This window comes from Salvelinus alpinus, chromosome 1 (assembly GCF_045679555.1).
Source record: "Salvelinus alpinus chromosome 1, SLU_Salpinus.1, whole genome shotgun sequence".
NCBI classification, from domain to species: domain Eukaryota; kingdom Metazoa; phylum Chordata; class Actinopteri; order Salmoniformes; family Salmonidae; genus Salvelinus; species Salvelinus alpinus.
Genome location: NC_092086.1, coordinates 48,951,111 through 48,971,101, shown reverse-complemented (window position 1 = coordinate 48,971,101; position 19,991 = coordinate 48,951,111). Strand labels below are relative to the sequence as shown.

At 45.8% G+C, this 19,991-nt stretch overlaps 1 protein-coding gene across 1 annotated transcript in view; it reads right to left on the bottom strand.

Moving 5' to 3' along the window:
- LOC139562215 (inactive phospholipase C-like protein 2) overlaps window positions 1–19,991 on the bottom strand; it is a 129,616-nt gene that overhangs the window by 31,448 nt on the left and 78,177 nt on the right. Inside the window, exon 20 of the mRNA XM_071379731.1 lies at window positions 4,029–6,518. Coding sequence (XP_071235832.1) covers window positions 4,029–6,518 — 2,490 coding nt within the window. The remainder of the gene's footprint in view (window positions 1–4,028; window positions 6,519–19,991) is intronic.

Genomic DNA, 19,991 nt, shown 5'->3' with positions numbered 1-19,991 from the left:
CTAGACACACAACATAGAATTCCCACCCAGCTCACGTCCTGACCAACACTAAACAAGCAAAACACATAAGAACTCTGGTCAGGACGTTACAACATGGAAAATGGCAACCTAAATAGGCTCCCCAATCAGAGACAACGAGAAACAGCTGTCTCTGATTGGGAACCAATTCAGGCCACCATCAACCTACAATCCCCTAGACCATACCAAATCCCCATAGATCAACAAAACCCCTAGACAAGACAAAACAAAAACTAAACAAAACACCCTTGTCACACCCTGACTTAACTAAAAAATAAAGAAAAGAAATATAACTAAAGTCAGGGCGTGACAGTATGTGGATATATTGAAGCAACATCTCACGATATCAGTCAGGAAGTTAAAGCTTGGTCGCAAATGAGTCTTCCAAATGGACAATGACCCCAAGCATACTCAATCCTATAGAAAATTTGTGGGCAGAACTGAAAAAGCGTGTGCGAGCAAGGAGGCCTACAAACCTGACTCAGCTACGCCAGCTCTGTCAGGAGGAATGGGCCAAAATTCACAACTTATTGTGGGAAGATTGTGGAAGGCTACCCGAAACATTTGACCCAAGTTAAACAATTTAAAGGCAATGCTACCAAATACTAATTGAGTGTATGTAAACTTCTGACCCACTGGGAATGTGATGAAAGAAATAAAAGCTGAAATAAATCATTCTCTCTACTATTATTCTGAAATTTCACATTCTTAAAATAAAGTGGTGATCCTAACTGACCTAAGACAGGGAATTTTTACTAAGATTAAATGTCAGGAATTGTGAAAAACTGAGTTTAAATGTATTTGGCTAAGGTGTATGTAAACTTCCGACTTCAACTGTACACTACGGGTACAGGCGGGGTCCAGCTAGGGAGACCATCTACAAGAAAGCATTGATGCCAACCACAGTGGGTTATGACGCCATCCATCTCAACATCAAGCCCGAGGCCTCTCTTTTCAGTCTATTGAAAAGGCTGTTTGCCAGTTTCTATCGCTGTTCCTCTGAGGGAGATGGACATTTTACATCTCCCTTTCAGGAAGCAGGGCAGCTGCTGTGCATGCTGGCAAAACACCATCACACACACACAGATCTGGTCACCTGCTGTACCAGTTGCCTAATCGTAATTGTCTTCTAAAACCTTGTATTATGATAGAAAAATGAATAGCTCCTGCATGCACACAAAAACGTCACAACTAACATGTCTCCCTTGTGTATCATTTCCAAGCTTAGTATAGACCCCCCCCCGGTTTAATGTGGGGGTGTTAGCTTAGACTGAGTCATTGTCACTGGCCTATTTTGAACATTGTGTAATCACATCTTCTGACTCACACACAAGCACAGATTTGAAATAAAATGACTGGTGACACTTTATTTGGATAGTCTGTAGAGCATCTAGAGATGGACTATCTACAGGCTATTAGTAACATTTCAACTATCTACTAACCCTAACCCTGGCTCTAACCTTAACCTTAACCCTTCTCCTCACCCTAAATGCAGCCCTAATACCTAACCCTACCCCTTACCTTAACCCTTACCCTAATCCTTTTTCTAAACCTCAACCTAACCGCAACCTCAGCAAGCAGTTAGTATGCCCATCTGTAGAGCATCTAGAGATGGAAAATCTGGACTATCCAAATAAAGTGTGACAAAATGATTAGCTGACAGTATCTGTGTCAGGAGTCTTGCTTCCATCTACATTTAACAACTGCATGAGGCTTGTATCGAGTCCCCAAATATGTCCAGCTGCTTTTCACAAGAAAACATTTCTCTAAACATAGTATTTACTGGTATAGATTGTATCCGGGTCATTTGCCTGCAAATTACCCTCCACTTATCACATCCGTACCAACACTATAAGGAAAACTATTCCCCAAAATTACAGTATTAATTTTCAGTCTGGAACAAAACAACATCTCCTTTTTTTGTAACAGTGCCTGGGTAAACGAGATACCCTTTTTGGAAAATAGAGAATCAAGATCATCTGCATCAATTTCCACAAATGAAAAATGTATGAAAGCATGCCACAGGATCTCTAATCACATCCCCTGCTTAATTATTGTGGTCTTGGCTCTTGTTTGCCATGTCCTTAGGCCTAGATTGAGGTTGGCTGGCGGGAGAACAGACCTACCACAGCTCTCCAGCGACGCTGGTGTTTAGGCTGAGACAGAACAACAGGTCTGGAGACAGTCCTAAAGGCTCTGAGAGGATTACCAAGTATAGTACCTGAGATCAGGAGTCAATCGTGCTGATATCTGGGATAGTGATTTGAAATCAGAGCATCTGGGAGCTGGGAAAGTAGGTAGCTCTACGTACCTGGGTTCATACCGATCACCGACTGAGGATACATAGTGACCTAGTTTCCTTCTTTCTCTAACAAACACAACATCTAATAATCATACATTTGTTACATTTGTTATTTACTGGTACTACAATAGCTTTTTCAGCTCTTGGAGAGACCGTGTAAAAATTGCTGCCAATCTTCATAATAAGTACTGTTCTGAATTCCCTGAGACCTAGCTATGGGTGTGCACTGCAGTTCTCCTTTATGTAAACTATCGTCTCAACCCTTGAGAAAACATATTTGCATGAACGCCATTCATAACAAACCATCATTGCAGAAATATTAATTAAGAAAACATCCTTCTTCAGAAAAAAGAGAGCTATTGTCGAGTTGATGCAACTACAGTGCTAAGCGATAGATGGAAACAGAGGATTAAAATCCTATGACTATGCAGCCTAAACTATTGTCAGTTTGAAATGATTTGAAATAGGCCTAAATCCCTCACATGAAACAATAAGTGCTCATGAGCTACTGTAGTAAAGAAGGAAATCCAATTAAGAAAGATAGTAGAAATGGAGCTAAGAAAGAATAGAGGGCAGACACAAATAGAGAAATGTATAATGAGTTTTATGATGCTCCGTGTTTTCACATTTTTATAATCAGCTTTTATTTTCCAAGAGCTGTGGCAGTTGGTTTATTAAGGAACCAGGTCCATTCCATTCCTCGGGCAAATCAAGGGTTGTTGATGGAGTTAAAAAGCCCATAACCTACCTGAGATATAAAGCAATGTCGACAAACTATGAGTCGACGTCTGACCCCGATGAAGTTCAAAGTATCCAGAGAAATAGTCTATTCTCAAATCTGTCAGACAGGACAAGAGACCTGCCAGTCTAAACCAGACAGCTGATGTACAAAGTATACAGGGCGTGTAAAGCCTCCTCACTTCCCATCTTTATCATCACACAGACAGACAGTAGACCAGACAAGACAGAGAAAAGCTTCATTTTACGTCCTTCAATCATGACAACAACAATTACAAGCTGTACTCGAACTGCCATCCTCTCCTGACAAACATCTATATATAAACTATTGCAAAACATAAATTGATGGCTACTTATAATCTCAGCGGTGATGTTAGAGGGAGAAGGGGGGGGGGTTAATAACAAACTATTATGAAACATGACTGGTTTGTCATTCATCATTTCTGTGGGGGGTTCATAAGGGTGCTCACAGAGCCTAACACAGACCATCAGCCACTTAATGAGGACCCTTTACACAAGCCTTTTAATTGTCCAGCTTTACTGACATTCTCATTCACGGCTCCTGCCTTTTACATCATGTAAATACAACACAATTAGCAACGTTTCTCTATCCATCGGAGCGACAAACAGAGAACGAGCTGAGAGTCACCTCAACAACGTTTTGTTCCTATTCAGTGAGGTGCTAAGGGTGCACCTGTCTAGCTACTAATTGTGCTATACTACTTCTTCCCAGGCTCCCTCACTCCTAATTGGTGTCTTCTTCTATCTCTCGTGGAATGATTGAACAGTGTTATCGTATTCCATTATGGAAATGCAGCCTGAGAGGCAATCAGGACTGCTTAGTATCTCCACATCACCCAACTTGATGTCATTTCCAGATGTAATGTATGCGAGGGAAAGTGCCTGCCTTTAATGCTCCTTCAAAGAATTTATAAAAGTTTGTACATATAATGAATGTTAAGTACTTTACCTGGACGTTCTCCCGGAGGTCTGTGGCTTCCCTCAGAGGCTGGGTGGATGCTCTGAAGAGCTCGTCTACCACCTTGATACCGGTGGTCTTGCTGGAGGTGTACTCACGAGCCTTCTTGCCCTTCCTCACCGACAGGCCTCTCTTGTGGGCCTTGCCACCTCCCCTTCTGTTGGTGATGGCCACATGTACGAACAGGGTGCAATTGGGTAGGAACTCCCCCGTCAGCGACTGCAAGGGGACGTGCCTGTAGCCCGGCTGCAGACATTCAAAGGGGATTGTGTACTGGCCGATGAACTCGTCTCCGATGTAGTCGTCGTCCAGCACTACAAAGCGTAGTGCCGCCAGCTCCGGCAGGTTGATCTGGAACTCAAAGCTCTCGTCGAAGACGGGGTTGTCTCCGTTTTGAGAGACCGTCTTGGTCCTCTGCTCGGCACAGTCGGCCGGGATGCCGTGGATCTCTGCATAGATGTAGGGTTCCACCACGTCTCCCTTTGCAGCGGAGCCCCTGGGCTTGGGCAGGTTCTGCCCGCTGATCACCTTGATGTGGAGAAGCTGGGCGGACACCCCTGGCAGGGATTCCCTGGCATTGGCGCTGAAGTATGACACCTCCTCCCTCATGATGGCCGGCCGCAGCACGTAGCCACAGTTCCCGTTCTGCCTGAACCATCCCAGGTTGAGGTCCATCATCAGGCCCGGGGTCTGGTAGTTCATGGCTACAATCTGGCAACCACACTTCCAGAAGTCCTGGGGGTTCATGTTACTGGCGTCGATCCGCATCGGAGTGGGGTACACCCTGGAGAGGAAGCGCTTGTTGTAGCACACAAAGTCCTCGGGGAACTCGTTGGCGAACCTGTTGGCGTCGACCTCATTGAAAGAGCACATCTCCCAGTATTTCTGATCCCTCTTGGAAATGTCAAAGTCCCTGAACTGCACTGACTTACAGAGGGAGACCAGGTCCGACAGTTCCTTACACAGCCTCAGCCGTTTGCAGCCAAGGCCATTGAGATGGTCTTTATCATCTGCCCCCACCCTCCTGGACATCTCCAGACCCTCCTCCTCATCAGTCACCTCCCCCTCTGACTCGGGGTAGTTTGGGGGCAGCCGCTTGCCCTTCAGCAGGATCTTACCCTTGAGTTCCTCTGGGGAGGGTAGGTAGTGGTCCTCTGAGCTGGGGTCATCCAAGTACAGCTTGTCTCCAAGGATCTTCTTCATGTGCTGGGCCATGACCCTCTGCTGGGGGATGCAGCAGTGTGTCACCAGGCAGAGGATGAGGGGGTACTCAGAGCTCTCAAATGCATACTGGTTTATAATATCCAAGACCTTGCAGAGGGCTAGCTGAGATGCCACCGAGTTCCCCACGTAGACCACAGGTTCGTTGTCCGGGCCGTCCCACACAATGACCTCCAGGCTGCGGCAGCCCATCTTCAGGGCCCGGATGTAGCTGCTGATGTCGGAGGAGCCCCAGAAGTGGTCCTCTAGGAGGGAGGCGTTGTGCGAAGAGTTGATGTAGTAGTGGGAGAGCGGCTGGCTCATGTCCTGGCACACCCGCTTGTGCTGGGGGTCGAAAATGTGACACTCTGAGGAGAGGAGGTAGTGTGTGAAGCCATCAATGGAGAGGCTGGCCTTCTCCCGGCCCTCGGCGGAAGGCTCGTACTTCTGGACGATGCCCCGGCACATGTCCTCCGTCACGCCCTCCATGCCCTGCTCCACCTCCACAAACAGCATCAGGTCCTTGCTGTCCAGGTACTCCTTGTTGCTGGAGAACTGCACCAGCAGGAAGAAGATCTCTGGCCTCGTGCACAGCTCGCAGTAGGCCTCCACAAAGGTTTCCATGTCAATGTCCTCCCCATACTGGTCTTTGGCCTTCTGGAGCTCCTTGAACTTCAGCTCTATCCGGGACTCCTTCATGCCCGGGTTGAGCCCCTTGATGATCTGGGTGGCCCTGAACAGGTCGATGTGGCCATTCCTCTCCATGTCAGCCAGCTCAAACACCGATCCAATCCAGGAGGTCCTCAGGCTGGGCTGGCTAGGCTCAACCACATCTACTGTGTGCCTCCCGTAGGAGACCAAGTAGCGGAGGCCCATCACCCAGGTGCTGACTACATCAGCCGTGCTGGCCACCAGGTCCAGAGACTCATAGTTGTCCCCGTAGATGATGGAGAAGGCACACTCGTCTGGGAACTGGTCGGACAGGCCATTGCTGCGCAGCACAGGGGTCTTCTTACCCAGACGGACCTCCTTGATGCTCTTGATCTCCAACTTGGCTTTCTCTGAGTCCTTCTTGGAGGGCTCCCAGCGGAGCCAGTGCATGTCCGGGTCCAGTAGGAAGTAGCGGTTGTACATGCGCGAGTTGGAGCGCACCTTCTTCATCTCGCAGCCCTCCATCATGAAGGCCATGCAGGCGGCTGTGCTGTTGATCTTACGGTCGTTGGGCATGGAGCTGAAGGAGACAGTCTTCTTCTGCCTCACCTGCCTCTGCTTGGAGCCATCCTGGAGTGAACGAGAGAGAGATGGAGAGAGAGCGTCAGCAACACATTGACTTTTCTCTTTCCAAACACATCCACATAACACAGATTGATGAGACTGATAAATAACTTTGATTGCATAAGCCAGGAGAGTCAAAAACTAGGAGACAGAGCAGAGCAGTCCTTTCATCGCAAGGAGAGTTTACACTTACGTGGATGGATGTGGACACTGTGGACACAACTTTTCAACACAGACTGGCCCTGTGCTGCTGGCAGGTAAAAATGGATCTGATTTACCTCCCTCTGGGCTGTGCTAAACCACACTGGTCCTGACAGCAGGCATTCATAACCTGTCATCAGAAGACCAGTTATGGAGGACATGGTGGGCATTTGTGTTTTCATGCAGCCGCCCCCTTTCCTTCCCCTGCTCACCCCTCACCAAGCCAGGAGGCTTGGTCATTAGTGCCAGCACAGTGCCATGGACGCCCCATGCCGTGCCTGCTCTGACACCTGACCGCCGGAAGAAATAACAAAATCAATGCTATATTTAACAGATTCATAACATTGTGCATTGTGCAACACAAAGACATTGGCCTTTGGGATGATAATCAGATGCATGTTCAAAATGTATATTTCCTTGTCTGATTATTCAGCTCCCAGTTTACATTGTGTAACTGCGTGGTGAAGGCTCCCACGGTCTCTCCTCAAGACAAATGGTAATATAATGCATGCCGTACGAGGACTGTTTCCGTGTAGAAGTGCAGCACTCAGTTTAATGAGAGGGCTATTTTGTTTTGGCTAATGTTTCAATAGTTTCATTCCTCAAACACTCCGAAGGGCCTTCAAAACACATTTTCAAACTACAATAGAGCTACAAATGAGATGTTGTTATTGTTCTTTTTTGCACACTCACAGGACACATTCACTCACACACACTCACATTGACACTCCAACACGCACGCACACGCACACACACACAAATATCGTTTTGGAATTGAACAATACTTACTTACTTTCTCATGTTCTTCTTATTCTTATTTTTATTTCTCGTGTGGTTATGTTCTACTTTACTTTATTTTATAGTACTACGGATATTGATTACTGCATTGTTAGAATAAGAGCTTGCAAGAAAGGCATTTCACTCTACTTCTGTACGTGACATTAAAACTTATCAGGAGGGGGAATGAATTAACTTTGTATATTCATTTCTTTTTAGAGGCAGACAACAGGCACTAGCAAAGCATGTCTGCAATATTTGCAGAGCCCAGTGCACTTCTAATTAGTCTTATCTCCCTCAGTAACTCCTGGGCAGCTCTGGATCCTTACAGATTATAAGACTGGGGAGACAGAGATAATGAGAGAGCGATAAACAGAGAGAAATAGAAAGACAGAGACAGGCAAAGAGGTTCCATACCTCCTGCCAAGAAATGGGGAAACTTTCATTGTAACTGGCATTCAGACCTACCACTGTACAGTATAGTAGATATTGTCCAATATCCCTATTGGACCTGTGTACTAAGATGGAGTGAGATCACACACACACCACACACCACACACACACACACACACACACACACACACACACACACACACACACACACACACACACACACACACACACACACACACACACACACACACACACACACACACACACAGGGAATAATGACATCTGTGACACTATTCCAAATGTGTATGAATCTGTACATTTCCTTACTGAAAGATAAAGTGGGAATCGACTTGTAAGAGGTTTTCCTGAAGGCAAATCAGACATAATGAGCTATCGGCTAGTCACTTGCCATCGACTTAACTGAGCTCCGAAATCTTTCATGACACTAAATGGCGGAAAGATACTCAGTCTAGCTCTACTGTCTGTGAATCTGAACTTTTTGTGAATCCTCTCTATTTGAATAAGTCTAAACTCTGAGACTTTGTGTTTTTGGAGGGAAGAAGGTCACAGGGTCATCCAGGAGTGTGTATGTATGCCCCCCCCCCCACCCCACCTCGGCAGATACTTGTACAGACCTGATAAATCCCCCCCAGAGCAAAGCCATCCATCTTACACCTGGCAGGCAGTAGCAGACGATGCCTGATGCAACATCACGATTTCTCCGGAAAAACAAGCATATCTCTGTGAAATGTCAAGGGAGTACTGAGTGTAACGCAAGCTTTTTATTTTCAAAGCCTTTTACATTTAATTCAGCTTGTGCCATGTTCATTTTGCTTTTTGAGACCCACGGAAACAACTTTTCATATGACCACCACAACATGTGATATCCTCAAAGCGGCACCACTTTGTCAACAGAGCTCAGTTCTTATTATCGGTTGTATTCGGTTACAAAATCCGACTTCTTGGACATAATGTTAGTGATATGTCAGGGAAAGACCCCACTGAACGACTCAGAACATATTTGTCTTGGTAAAATGCAAGTTAGAACATAAGGAAGTGAAATTTCACCAAAGCACGTTTTCATCCAGTCTGGTCAGACACCCTATACATCATTGAATTTCTACCGTTTGAAGTCAGAAGGTATTATCCCTGGTTGAAAATAATGAAATGCCTAGTCCATTATGGATTCTCAGCACAGCATGTTAAAGCGTCTCAGTAACAGATGGAGTGTTGTGGACCTGTACACAGACCACACAGATCAAAGGGTAAGCACAGCAGGTGTAAAAGAATACTGCCTCCGGTCACCAGCGAAAACAGGCCTTGGCTTTACCAGGTCGCCCCAGTGCCATGGGAGCCATAAACAATCTAAGGAAGGATAAATGCAGGTGTTTGGTTTTTCACCCCCCTTTCCAACAAATGATTGGCATTTGCATACAGTTGTTGTCCGGAACAGTGGCAGGAATCATAGTGGCATAGTAAAACATGAACCACCTCCAAGACGGTCTGTTGGTTCAGCTGGAGGGAAGAGAAGCGCTACTTCACTCAACAGATACCAGTGGTACAATAATAATCATTTGTCCTATTTCACACGTGTGTAATTGTAAATGTGTTTTTTGCATATCCCACTCCCCCTGACACACCGTTGGAGAGTGGGGTCACGGCCAGGGGTCAGCCATTACTGTCTGTGACCCTGGAGAAATGAGGGTTAAGTGCCTTGCTCAATGGCACGTTAACAGATTTTTCACCTAGTCAGCTCAGGGATTCCAACCAGCAAGCTTTCGGTTACTGGCCAATGCTGCCCCAATGCTAGGCTACTTGACCCCAGCCTAACAGGTGATATAGAAGTGAAGGGGCTGTGTGAACCACTTCACAGAGGGAGTAAGATTGTGTCCCAAATGACACCCTATTCCCCAAATAGTGCTCTACTTTTGATAAGTGTCCAGTGCACTATATATGGAATAGAGTGCCTTTGGGACGCAGTTCACAACATCATGGACCACCACACCACCACCCACCCTGCATGGGCTCCCCATCTCCTCCCCCTGCTCCCTTTCCTCCAATACACTCCCCTCCTTCCCCCTAGCGCCCACATCGATGACGCCTGGGGGCAATAATTACGAGATCACGTTTCACCCTCATCCTGGACTCTTTAACCTCACCATGGCTTTCAAGTCCCTCCCCATTTGGCTTCTGCACGGGACAAGAAAACTACAGACGGCGACTCAGAGATTCTATTTTAGTCCCGTACCAAAAGGAGAACTGATACCTTGTCGTTTTCTTCTGTTTCAAGAGTCCACCAGACTGAGCTGCGTGGTGCACTGAGGATGTGTGTGTGCGTGAGGGAATCTCTCTCAGACAGAAAGCAGATAGAAGGAGGAGGAGGAGGAGGAGGAGGAGGAGGAGGAGGAGGCGAAGTGTTGAACATGGGGGATTGTTTCCAGGTCTGCCTCCTTTTGGGATGTGCTGTGAGCACTAAAGGTCAAAGGGTGTGGGTAATCTTGTGTTTCATTAGCCGACCCTACGTGAAGTTATAATTAGCTTGAGGGCTCAGCAGGACAAGCTGTTGCTCTCTGATCTCCCTCCATCACATTAAAGCAGGCACACAGAAGGTGAGTGTGTGTGGGATCTGTGTGTATACAGATCCCTGGGCACGGGTGTGTGTGGACTACAACATTTTAATTGTCACACAGATACTGTTTTGTTGAGTTTTCGTCTTGATTTAACCTACATCAGCTGCATTGACTGCCAGAGATGGTTGGAGAACTTTGGGATTTGTTGTTCGATTGTTCAATTAAACCACAGTCCTAAAAGGACTGCAGGAGACAAGAAGGTCACGATAACAAAAAAATCGACACAAAATCAAATACAGTAATTAGTCAGTCAGGACGACCCTTTCACATGTTATTCTCGGCCACTTCCGTTAAACCTCCAATTCCTGTTTCCTAGACCCATGCACAATGCACATACCAATAAACCCGTCCATGCATCTCTCTCTCCCCTCTCTGTCTCTCTCGGTCCATTTCCCTCTCTCTGTCTCTCTCACCCTTTCCATTCTCCACATCCCCTCTCTCCATTTACCCCTTCCCCTTCACCCCTTCACTTCATGTTCTCACCCCTTCCTCCAGGCGGTTTCCTGGCAGAGATGTCAGTTAGTCCCATCCCCGTTCTGGTGGTCAGCTCAGCTGCAGGCCAGCTTGGCCCAATCTCGCCTCCCTCACCTGTTGCTGCTGTCGCTGGGGTGACGGGGGTATTTTGGTAACCATGTGTGAAGGCGTCTGAGCGCCCCCAGCGGGGTCGGGGTGGGTGGGGATGGGGGGGTTCATGACTGGGCCTGATGGAGGGGTGACGCTGATGGGGACAGGCAGGCTGTGAGACAGGCCCCATCGTCCTGTGAAGGGCAGCGTCACACCCGCTCTCCTCACATCAGCCCTGTCTGTCTGTCTGTCACACGCTCGTCTGACTACCGCTACCCCTTAAACAGATCCGACGTGGAGAATGCTCCTCACTTAACTTTAAAGACAATCAGTGTGACAAACCTTGTGAGGTCCTCTGTAGTGGGTACACAAGACTGGTTTGCTAGATCTGGATGAAGATATTTCCTGTTTGACATAAAATGTCTACTTGATTGGCTGAAAGTCAAGTCAGTTTAGAATAGCAATAAGGCACCTTGGGGGTTTGTCGTATATGGCCAATATACCACGGCTAAGGGCTGTATCCAGGCACTCCGCATTGCGTCTTGCCGAAGAACAGGCCTTAGCCGTAGTATATCGGCCATATACCACACCCCCTCGGGCCTTATTGCTTAAATATCCCACTAACTGCATATTATGAACCTTATGATGGTGCCTACCTCCCACCTCCCATAGGGAAGACTTGGGAGGTTGCTGCAAGGTATATGTACTTCTTTATCCATCACCATGATCAGAATTCATTAGCTCCTCTCCAAATCGCCCATACCTTTCTCATGTGTTCCTACCCTCTGTCTATCATTCCCTCCCCCAGCCCTATCAGGCCTGCCTTGGCCCTGCCTGCCACTCCCCAGGGCCAGATGGGAGTCTGTGGAGGTCCTCGGGGGTGCCCTGTCTGCCTGACCTCTCCCACTACAGCATGGCTACACAGGGCTGCTCAGAGAGAGAGGCAGTGGAGCTGCACACTGCTCTTACATACACAAACAAACAGCTCAGACACTCAAATAACACACATCTCTACACAGGATAGATACGGCTGCTGCCACATGCCAATGCACAGGCCTGTAGAGTGTGAAAGCCAACAGTGTGTTTTGCTGTGCTGAATCCACAGCGTTGAATAGGACAGTGATGACTGCGTCCCCTTAGGGATGGTTAACTCTTCCTGTGGGACTTTGACATACTGCTCCATTCACTACGCCACTGCACCGGCAGGCCTGTCTGGGTTGCTTAGTACTAGAGCAAACGACTCTGCTAAAGTCCTTGTAATACATCCTCTGCAACAAGTAGAATGTCATGAAGAACTCCATGGAACTCTAGCTGGAGCCACGAATAACACACACCCCAGGGCCGTGGGGGAAAGGGAAGAAAAGCGGAACAGAGGAGAGCGGATGACGTCATCTTTCTCTATCTCTCCAAACACACAGTGACTCATGGGGGAGATGAGCAGAGGAAGGGATCAGAGCACGAAAGCCTACACACAGACACACACAATGGGACAAGCAGTCATGGCTCCGGCTACGCTACACAGTCCTGCATACATACAGTACATACAGGCAGAGGAGCCATAAGCCTGGTGGATTTGACAGGTCAGCGTGGCCGGTGAGGTGAGCCCTGCAGCATGTCCCAGCATCGTGACAGGTCATCAGGGGTTAGACTCCACTGATCTGGTATTACCACACCATGCAGGCATTACCCAACCTCTCCTTTCCCTCATCACCATCACACACTGGGTGATACCTGAATCCAGCTACAGCCTGTGCTAAGCACACATCACTCACCTTTTACAAGGGTAAAACGCAACAGAGAGCAGGAAAGATGTGGAAAGAGAGGGGCGAGGAGAGAGAGAGAGAGAGAGAGGAAGAGAGAGATTCACACAGCCAGTGTCAACATTCTGGTATTTGTTACGCTAATCTCTCACATGATGGCAGTTTAGAGTCTCACATGGTGAGTTTGAATCTCACCCACGCAGAAGTTGTTCATGAGAAAATCTTGTCTTATTAACAGAATCTCAGCGAGCCAGTCTGAGGAAGTCACACTCGGTGAAGTCATCCAAACCCACAACTCAGCAGCATTGTTCCAGTTTTAACAGACATACACTACCGCTCAAAAGTTTGGGGCCACTTAGAAATGTCCTTGTTTTTCATGAAAACATACATGAAATGAGTTGCAAAATGAATAGGAAATATAGTCAAGACGTTGACAAGGTTATAAATAATGATTTTTAATTGAAATAATAATTGTGCCGTTCAAACTTTGCTTTCGTCAAAGAATCCTCAATTTGCAGCAATTACAGCCTTGCAGACCTTTGGCATTCTAGTTGTCAATTTGTTGAGGTAATCTTTAGAGATTTCACCCCATGCTTCCTGAAGCACCTCCCACAAGTTGGATTGGCTTGATGGGCACTTCTTACGTACCATACGGTCAAGCTGCTACCACAACAGCTCAATAGGGTTGAGATCCGGTGACTGTGCTGGCCACCTCATTATAGACAGAATACCAGCTGACTGCTTCTTCCCTAAATAGCTCTTGCATAGTTTGGAGCTGTGCTTTGGGTCATTGTTCTGTTGTAGGAGGAAACTGGCTCCAATTAAGCACCGTCCACAGGGTATGGCATGGCGTTGCAAAATGGAGTGATAGCTTTCCTTCTTCAAGATCCCTTTTACCCTGTACAAATCTCCCACTTTACCACCACCAAAGCACCCCCAGACTAGAGGTCGACCGATTATGATTTTTCAACTCCGATACAATACCGATTATTGGAGGACCAAAAAAAGCCGATACCGAGTAATCGGACGATTTTTATATATATTTGAAATAATGACAATTACAACAATACTCAATGAACAATGAACACTTATTTTAACTTAATATAATACAGAAATAAAATCTATTTAGTCTCAAATAAATAATGAAACATGCTCAATTTGGTTTAAATAATGCAAAAACACAGTGTTGGAGAAGAAAGTAAAAGCGCAATATGTGCCATGTAAAAAAGCTAATGTTTAAGTTCCTTGCTCAGAACATACGAAAGCTGGTGGTTCAATAATCCCAGTTCTTCAATATTCCCAGTAAAGAAATATTAGGTTGCAGTTATTATAGGAATTATGACGCGTCGACTATTTCTCTCTATACCATTTGTATTTCATATATCTTTGACTATTGGATGTTCTAATAGGCACTTTAGTATTGCCAGCCTAATCTCAGGAGCTGATAGGCTTGAAGTCATAAACAGCGGTGTGATCAAGCATTGCTAAGAGCTGCTGGCAAACGCAGTAAAGTTTGAATGAATGCTTACGAGCCTGCTGCTGCCTCCCACCGCTTAGTTAGACTGCTCCATCAAATATCAAATCATAGACTTAATTATAATATAATAAACACAGAAATACGAGCCACTGGTCATTAATATGGTAAAATCCGGAAACTATCATTTCGAAAACAAAACGTTTATTCTTTCATTGAAATACGGAACCATTCCGTATTTTATCAAACGGCTGGCAACCCTAAGACTAAATATTGCTGTTACATTGCACAACCTTCAATGTTATGTCATAATTATGTAAAATTCTGCCAAATTAGTTCGCAACGAGCCAGGCGGCCCAAACTGTTGCATATACCCTGACTCTGCGTGCAATGAATGCAAGAGAAGTGACACAATTTCCCTAGTTAATATTGCCTGCTAACATGAATTTCTTTTAACTAAATATGCAGGTTTAAAAAAATATACTTCTGTGTATTGATTTTAAGAAAGGCAAAAGATGTTTATGGTTAGGTACATTCGTGCAACGATTGTGCTTTTTTCGTGAATGTGCTTTTGTTAAATCATCACCCGTTTGGTGAAGTAGGCTGTGATTCTATGATAAATTAACAGGCACCGCATTGATTATATGCAATGCAGGACAAGCTAGTTAACCTAGTAATATCATCAACTATGTGTAGTTAACTAGTGATTATGTGAAGATTGATAGTTTTTTTATAAGATAAGTTTAATGCTAGCTAGCAACTTACCGTGGCTCCTTGCTGCAGTTGCGTAACAGGTGGTCAGCCTGCCACGCAGTTTCCTCGTGGAATGCAATGTAATCGGCCATAATCGGCGTCCAAAAATGCTGATTACCGATTGTTATGAAAACTTGAAATCGGCCCTAATTAATCGGCCATGCCGATTAATCGGTCGACCTCTACCCCAGACCATCACATTGCCTCCACCATGCTTGACAGATGGCGTCCAGCACTCCTCCAGCATCTTTCATTTTTTCTGAATCTCACAAATGTTCTTCTTGGTGATCCGAACACCTCAAACTTAGATTTGTCTGTCCATAACACTTTTTCTCAATCTTCCTCTGTCCAGTGTCTGTGTTCTTTTGCCCATCTTAATCTTTTCATTTTATTAGCCAGTCTGAGATATGGCTTTTTCTTTGCAACTCTGCCTAGAAGGCCAGCATCCCGGAGTCGCCTCTTCACTGTTAACGTTGAGACTGGTGTTTTGCGGGTACTATTTAATGAAGCTGCCAGTTGAGGACTTGTGAGGCGTCTGTTTCTCAAACTAGAGACTAATGTACTTGTCCTCTTGCTCAGTTGCGCACCGGGGCCTCACTCCTCTTTCTATTCTGGTTAGAGCCAGTTTGCGCTGTTCTGTGAAAGGAGTAGTACACACTCGCATGGAATAGCCTTAATTTCTCAGAACAAGAATAGACGGACGAGTTTCAGAAGAAAGTTCTTTGTTTCTGGCCATTTTGAGCCTGTAATCGAACCCACAAATGCTGATGCTCCAGATACTCAACTAGTCTGAAGGCCTTCCAGTTGTATTGCTTCTTTAATCAGAACAACAGTTTTCAGTTGTGCTAACATAATTGAAAAAGGGTTTTCTAATAATCAATTAGCCTTTTAAAATTATAAACTTGGATTGGAACACAGGAGTGATGGTTGCTGATGATGGGCCTCTGTAATGATGGGCCTTTGTAGATACTCCATTTAAAGAATCTGCCGTTTCCAGCTACAATAGTCATTTACAACATTAACAATGTCTACACTGCATTTCTGATCAATTTGATGTTATTTTAATGTACAGAAAATGTGCTTTTCTTTCAAAAACAAAGACATTTGTAAGTGACCCCAAACTTTTGAACACGAGTGTAGCTAGTAGCTAAATCCCACTCAGTAAGAAGTTCACTAATGTGTGTGTGTGTGTGTGCGCGGGCATGCGTGCTTGCCTTCAGTATATTAAATGAGCATATGCTACTCTGGTATGCTCTGAGCGTATTTTTCTTTCTGTCTGAAGGTATTGTGTGTGTGTGTGTGTGTGTGTGTGTGTGTGTGTGTGTGTGTGTGTGTGTGTGTGTGTGTGTGTGTGTGTGTGTGTGTGTGTGTGTGTGTGTGTGTGTGTGTGTGTGCTCTACTATGGATGTGCCCTGAAACCTAAAACCAATACAGTATGTGTTAACGCTCTTTCCATTGCTTCTCTAATAATGACTGGAAACTCTCTGGAGAACTTTCAACAAGCCTAACTGCACCAAACTATCCATTCATTACAGGGCCACAGAGAGGCTAGCTGGTCAATGGTATTGAACGCCCGTGTACCAAAAGTAATAACAGGGGAGAGAGACTTGTAGGACATTCTAAATAAATCAGTTACAACACAACATGTAAAAGCTGTGTTTATTTTTACTGTCCGTCATGAAACCCTTCGATACATGTAGCCTGCTGACAGTAAGGCCGTTGGTGGAGGCTGGAGGGTCGTTCATCATATCCCACCTTTCTGAATATGGGGAGGGAGGGAGCAGCTCTCCTCTCCTGTACTTCATCTCATTTCCCTGCTGATTGCCTCTCCTCTACCTCTCTTCTCTCCATCCAGCCCCATGCATCTCCGATGGGGACAATTATCTAGTCCTGTACATTACTATTTCAGCCCTGTGACAGGTAGAGGAACTGAAGGGGGGAGGGGCGTACGCCCTCTGAGGGTGACGCTTAGGGAGGAGGGAAGATGAAGGTGGGAGAGGGGTGTAAGATGGAGGGGGGTTGGAGGGTGGTAAGACATAGGGGTTGACATGGGGGGGGGGGTCGCTTCCTGTCTCATCTCTCGGAGGTTAGAGAATGTTCTTTGAACCATAATGTTTTAAATGACACCTCCTAGATGTTCTAAGAAACATTGTATCTCTGTGGATTAGGTCAGATAAGTGTTCCTGTCGCCTGCGCCGCAATGTCTCACATTGTCATATTGTCTCTCTCTGTTGAATCACATTCTTAATGCTTAGAAGGTACATTTTCTCTTTAAAGATTTTTCCCACTGTGTGTGTGTGGTTTGGTTTTACTATCCTTGTGGGGACAAGAAGTTCTCACAAGGATAGTAAACAAGGAAAAGTTGAACAAGTGGGGACATTTTGCCAGTCCCCACAAGGAAAAAGGCAATTTTAGGCATAGTGGTTAGGGTAGGATTAGAGTTCGATGTTAGGTTTAGGGTTAGGAGTTATGTGTCTGACCTCTTGCACTATACCACTGTATGATCTGCCTTGGTGTGAGCATTTTCTGAAGCTCACTGAATCTGCTCATCTTTGGTATCTGCCATCTCAGATCCACCATGTCCCATCACCTCTGAATATCCCTCCTTTGCTGATCACAACAACCTACCCAGCAACACCACTGCTCCTGTGTGTGTCGTTACACTTTATTGGTGATTGGTGGACCAGTGGATCAATGGAGATATTTCAAATTCAACATGTTCAGTTCCATTTAAAAAATGGAATAGTAACATGAAAGCCTTCCAGTCATATTCCAGTCATGTTTGTCATTGTCACATTTGCCTACAGTGTGACGTTTGATTAGGTTTTACATGAATGTTTGTTTGCCCAGTTCCATACGGATGACTTCTGATGAAGGAGGTGTAATTGTTGACACTGGTGCGTTGACCCATGGGTCTCTCCAAACCCCTTACCGATATCTGCCGCTAGCTAGTCACTGAGCCGCAATAAAGACATTAGATTGATGCTGCAGAGAGAGAACGAGAGAGAGAGAGAGAGAGAGAGAGAGAGAGAGAGAGAGAGAGAGAGAGAGAGAGAGAGAGAGAGAGAGAGAGAGAGAGAGAGAGAGAGAGAGAGAGAGAGAGAGAGAGAGAGAGAGCGAGAGAGCGAGAGAGCAAGAGAGCGAGAGAGAGCAAGAGAGCGAGAGCAAGAGAGCGAGAGAGCGAGAGAGCGAGAGAAAGAGAGAGCAAGAGAGCGAGAGAAAGAGAGAAAGAGACAGAGAGAAAGAGAGAGCAAGAGACAGAGAGAAAGAGAGAGCAAGAGACAGAGAGAAAGAGAGAGCAAGAGACAGAGAGAAAGAGAGAGCAAGAGACAGAGAGAAAGAGAGAGCAAGAGACAGAGAGAAAGAGAGAGCAAGAGACAGAGAGAAAGAGAGAGCAAGAGAAAGAGAGAAAGAGAGAGCAAGAGACAGCGAGAAAGAGAGAGCAAGAGACAGAGAGAAAGAGAGAAAGAGAGAGCAAGAGACAGAGAGAGGTACAGGAATGTGTGTGAGTGTGAGTGAGGATAGCCTACTGTTGACAGGACTTCCATACTGCCCCCTCTTTTTCAACTCTGTGTTTATTGTAGTCATTCTAGATTTACAGGAGCTTTACCGCTACTCACTTTTTTTTTTACAAACTTATGGAATGTTGTAGCTCCTAGGTCATATGACGGAACGTCAAGACTGCTGTTCCCTAAACGCCTCAAACCTAATTTAAACACAGCAGCAACTGTTTACGACTCGACTAGGCCTATACCTCCAGAAACAACACACATGTAGCCTGTAGCTGTGTGGTAAATGTTACGGAGAGAGCGAGAGTGAGCATCAGCTTGGTTTATCACAGACAGAGGGAACAGATGAATGGAAAGTAGTGTGATTAAGAGGAAATATCATGCTGCCAGTCCTTTGTCACACATCTCCACGGCATTTAGTCCCTCCTTGGAGATAAGGCTTTCATGCGATATGACAGACTGCCAGCAAATCAAAGACACACAGAGAGAATGGGAGAGAGGGGGGAGAGGGAGAGACAGAAAGAGAACAGAGGACATGGGGAGATGGATTATATCAATGCAATCAAATACAAATGGTTCCCCCCGCTACCCAGCCCTGAAACTTCAACCGGTGTTGGAGTGTGAGACTGTGAGCTGCAGCAGTCAGCATATGAAGGTTCTCTGGCTATAAATAAATGCATTATGGGACAGAGAGAGAGGCCGGTACGTTTTCCTCAAGCTAGTTGTACTTTCCTCTCTTCGGCGCTCTGAATACCTCAGCCCATCGCCACGGCGACTGTGGTAACCTTGGCTGCAGTCTGCAATGCAGCTGAAGGGGGAAGAGAGGTGCCCCTTCCTGTTTGATTGTCGCCTGAGAGTTGTACAGCTGCTGCAGTGCACCTCCACTCCACTCCCCTTTTCTTTCTCCTCGCCTTTATCTCCCCATCTGGAACCATGGGGAAGGGGAGGGGGAGGGGGAGGAAGGCAGGAGGGGAATCCTGCACTGTCCACACGCAGACAGTGCACACACACACACACACACACACACACACACACACACACGCACACACACACACACACACACATAATCTAGTTTCTCCAACATCTTGTTTTTCGAGGTCATCATTGATGTCCTGAAACCATGCATACAATTACTACAATATGACACACACTCAATTCAGTCCGGCAATCTATTCTAGACCTCCTCATACATACATACACTACCGTTCAAAAGTTTGGGGTCACTTAGAAATGTCGTTGTTTTTTGAAAGAAAAGCAAATTTTTTGTCCATTTAAAATAACATCAAATTGATCCGAAATACAGTGTAGACATTGTTAAGGATGTGGATGACTTTTGTAGCTGGAAACGGCTGATTTTTAATGGAATATCTACATAGGCGTACAGAGGTCCATTATCAGCAATCATCACTCCTGTGTTC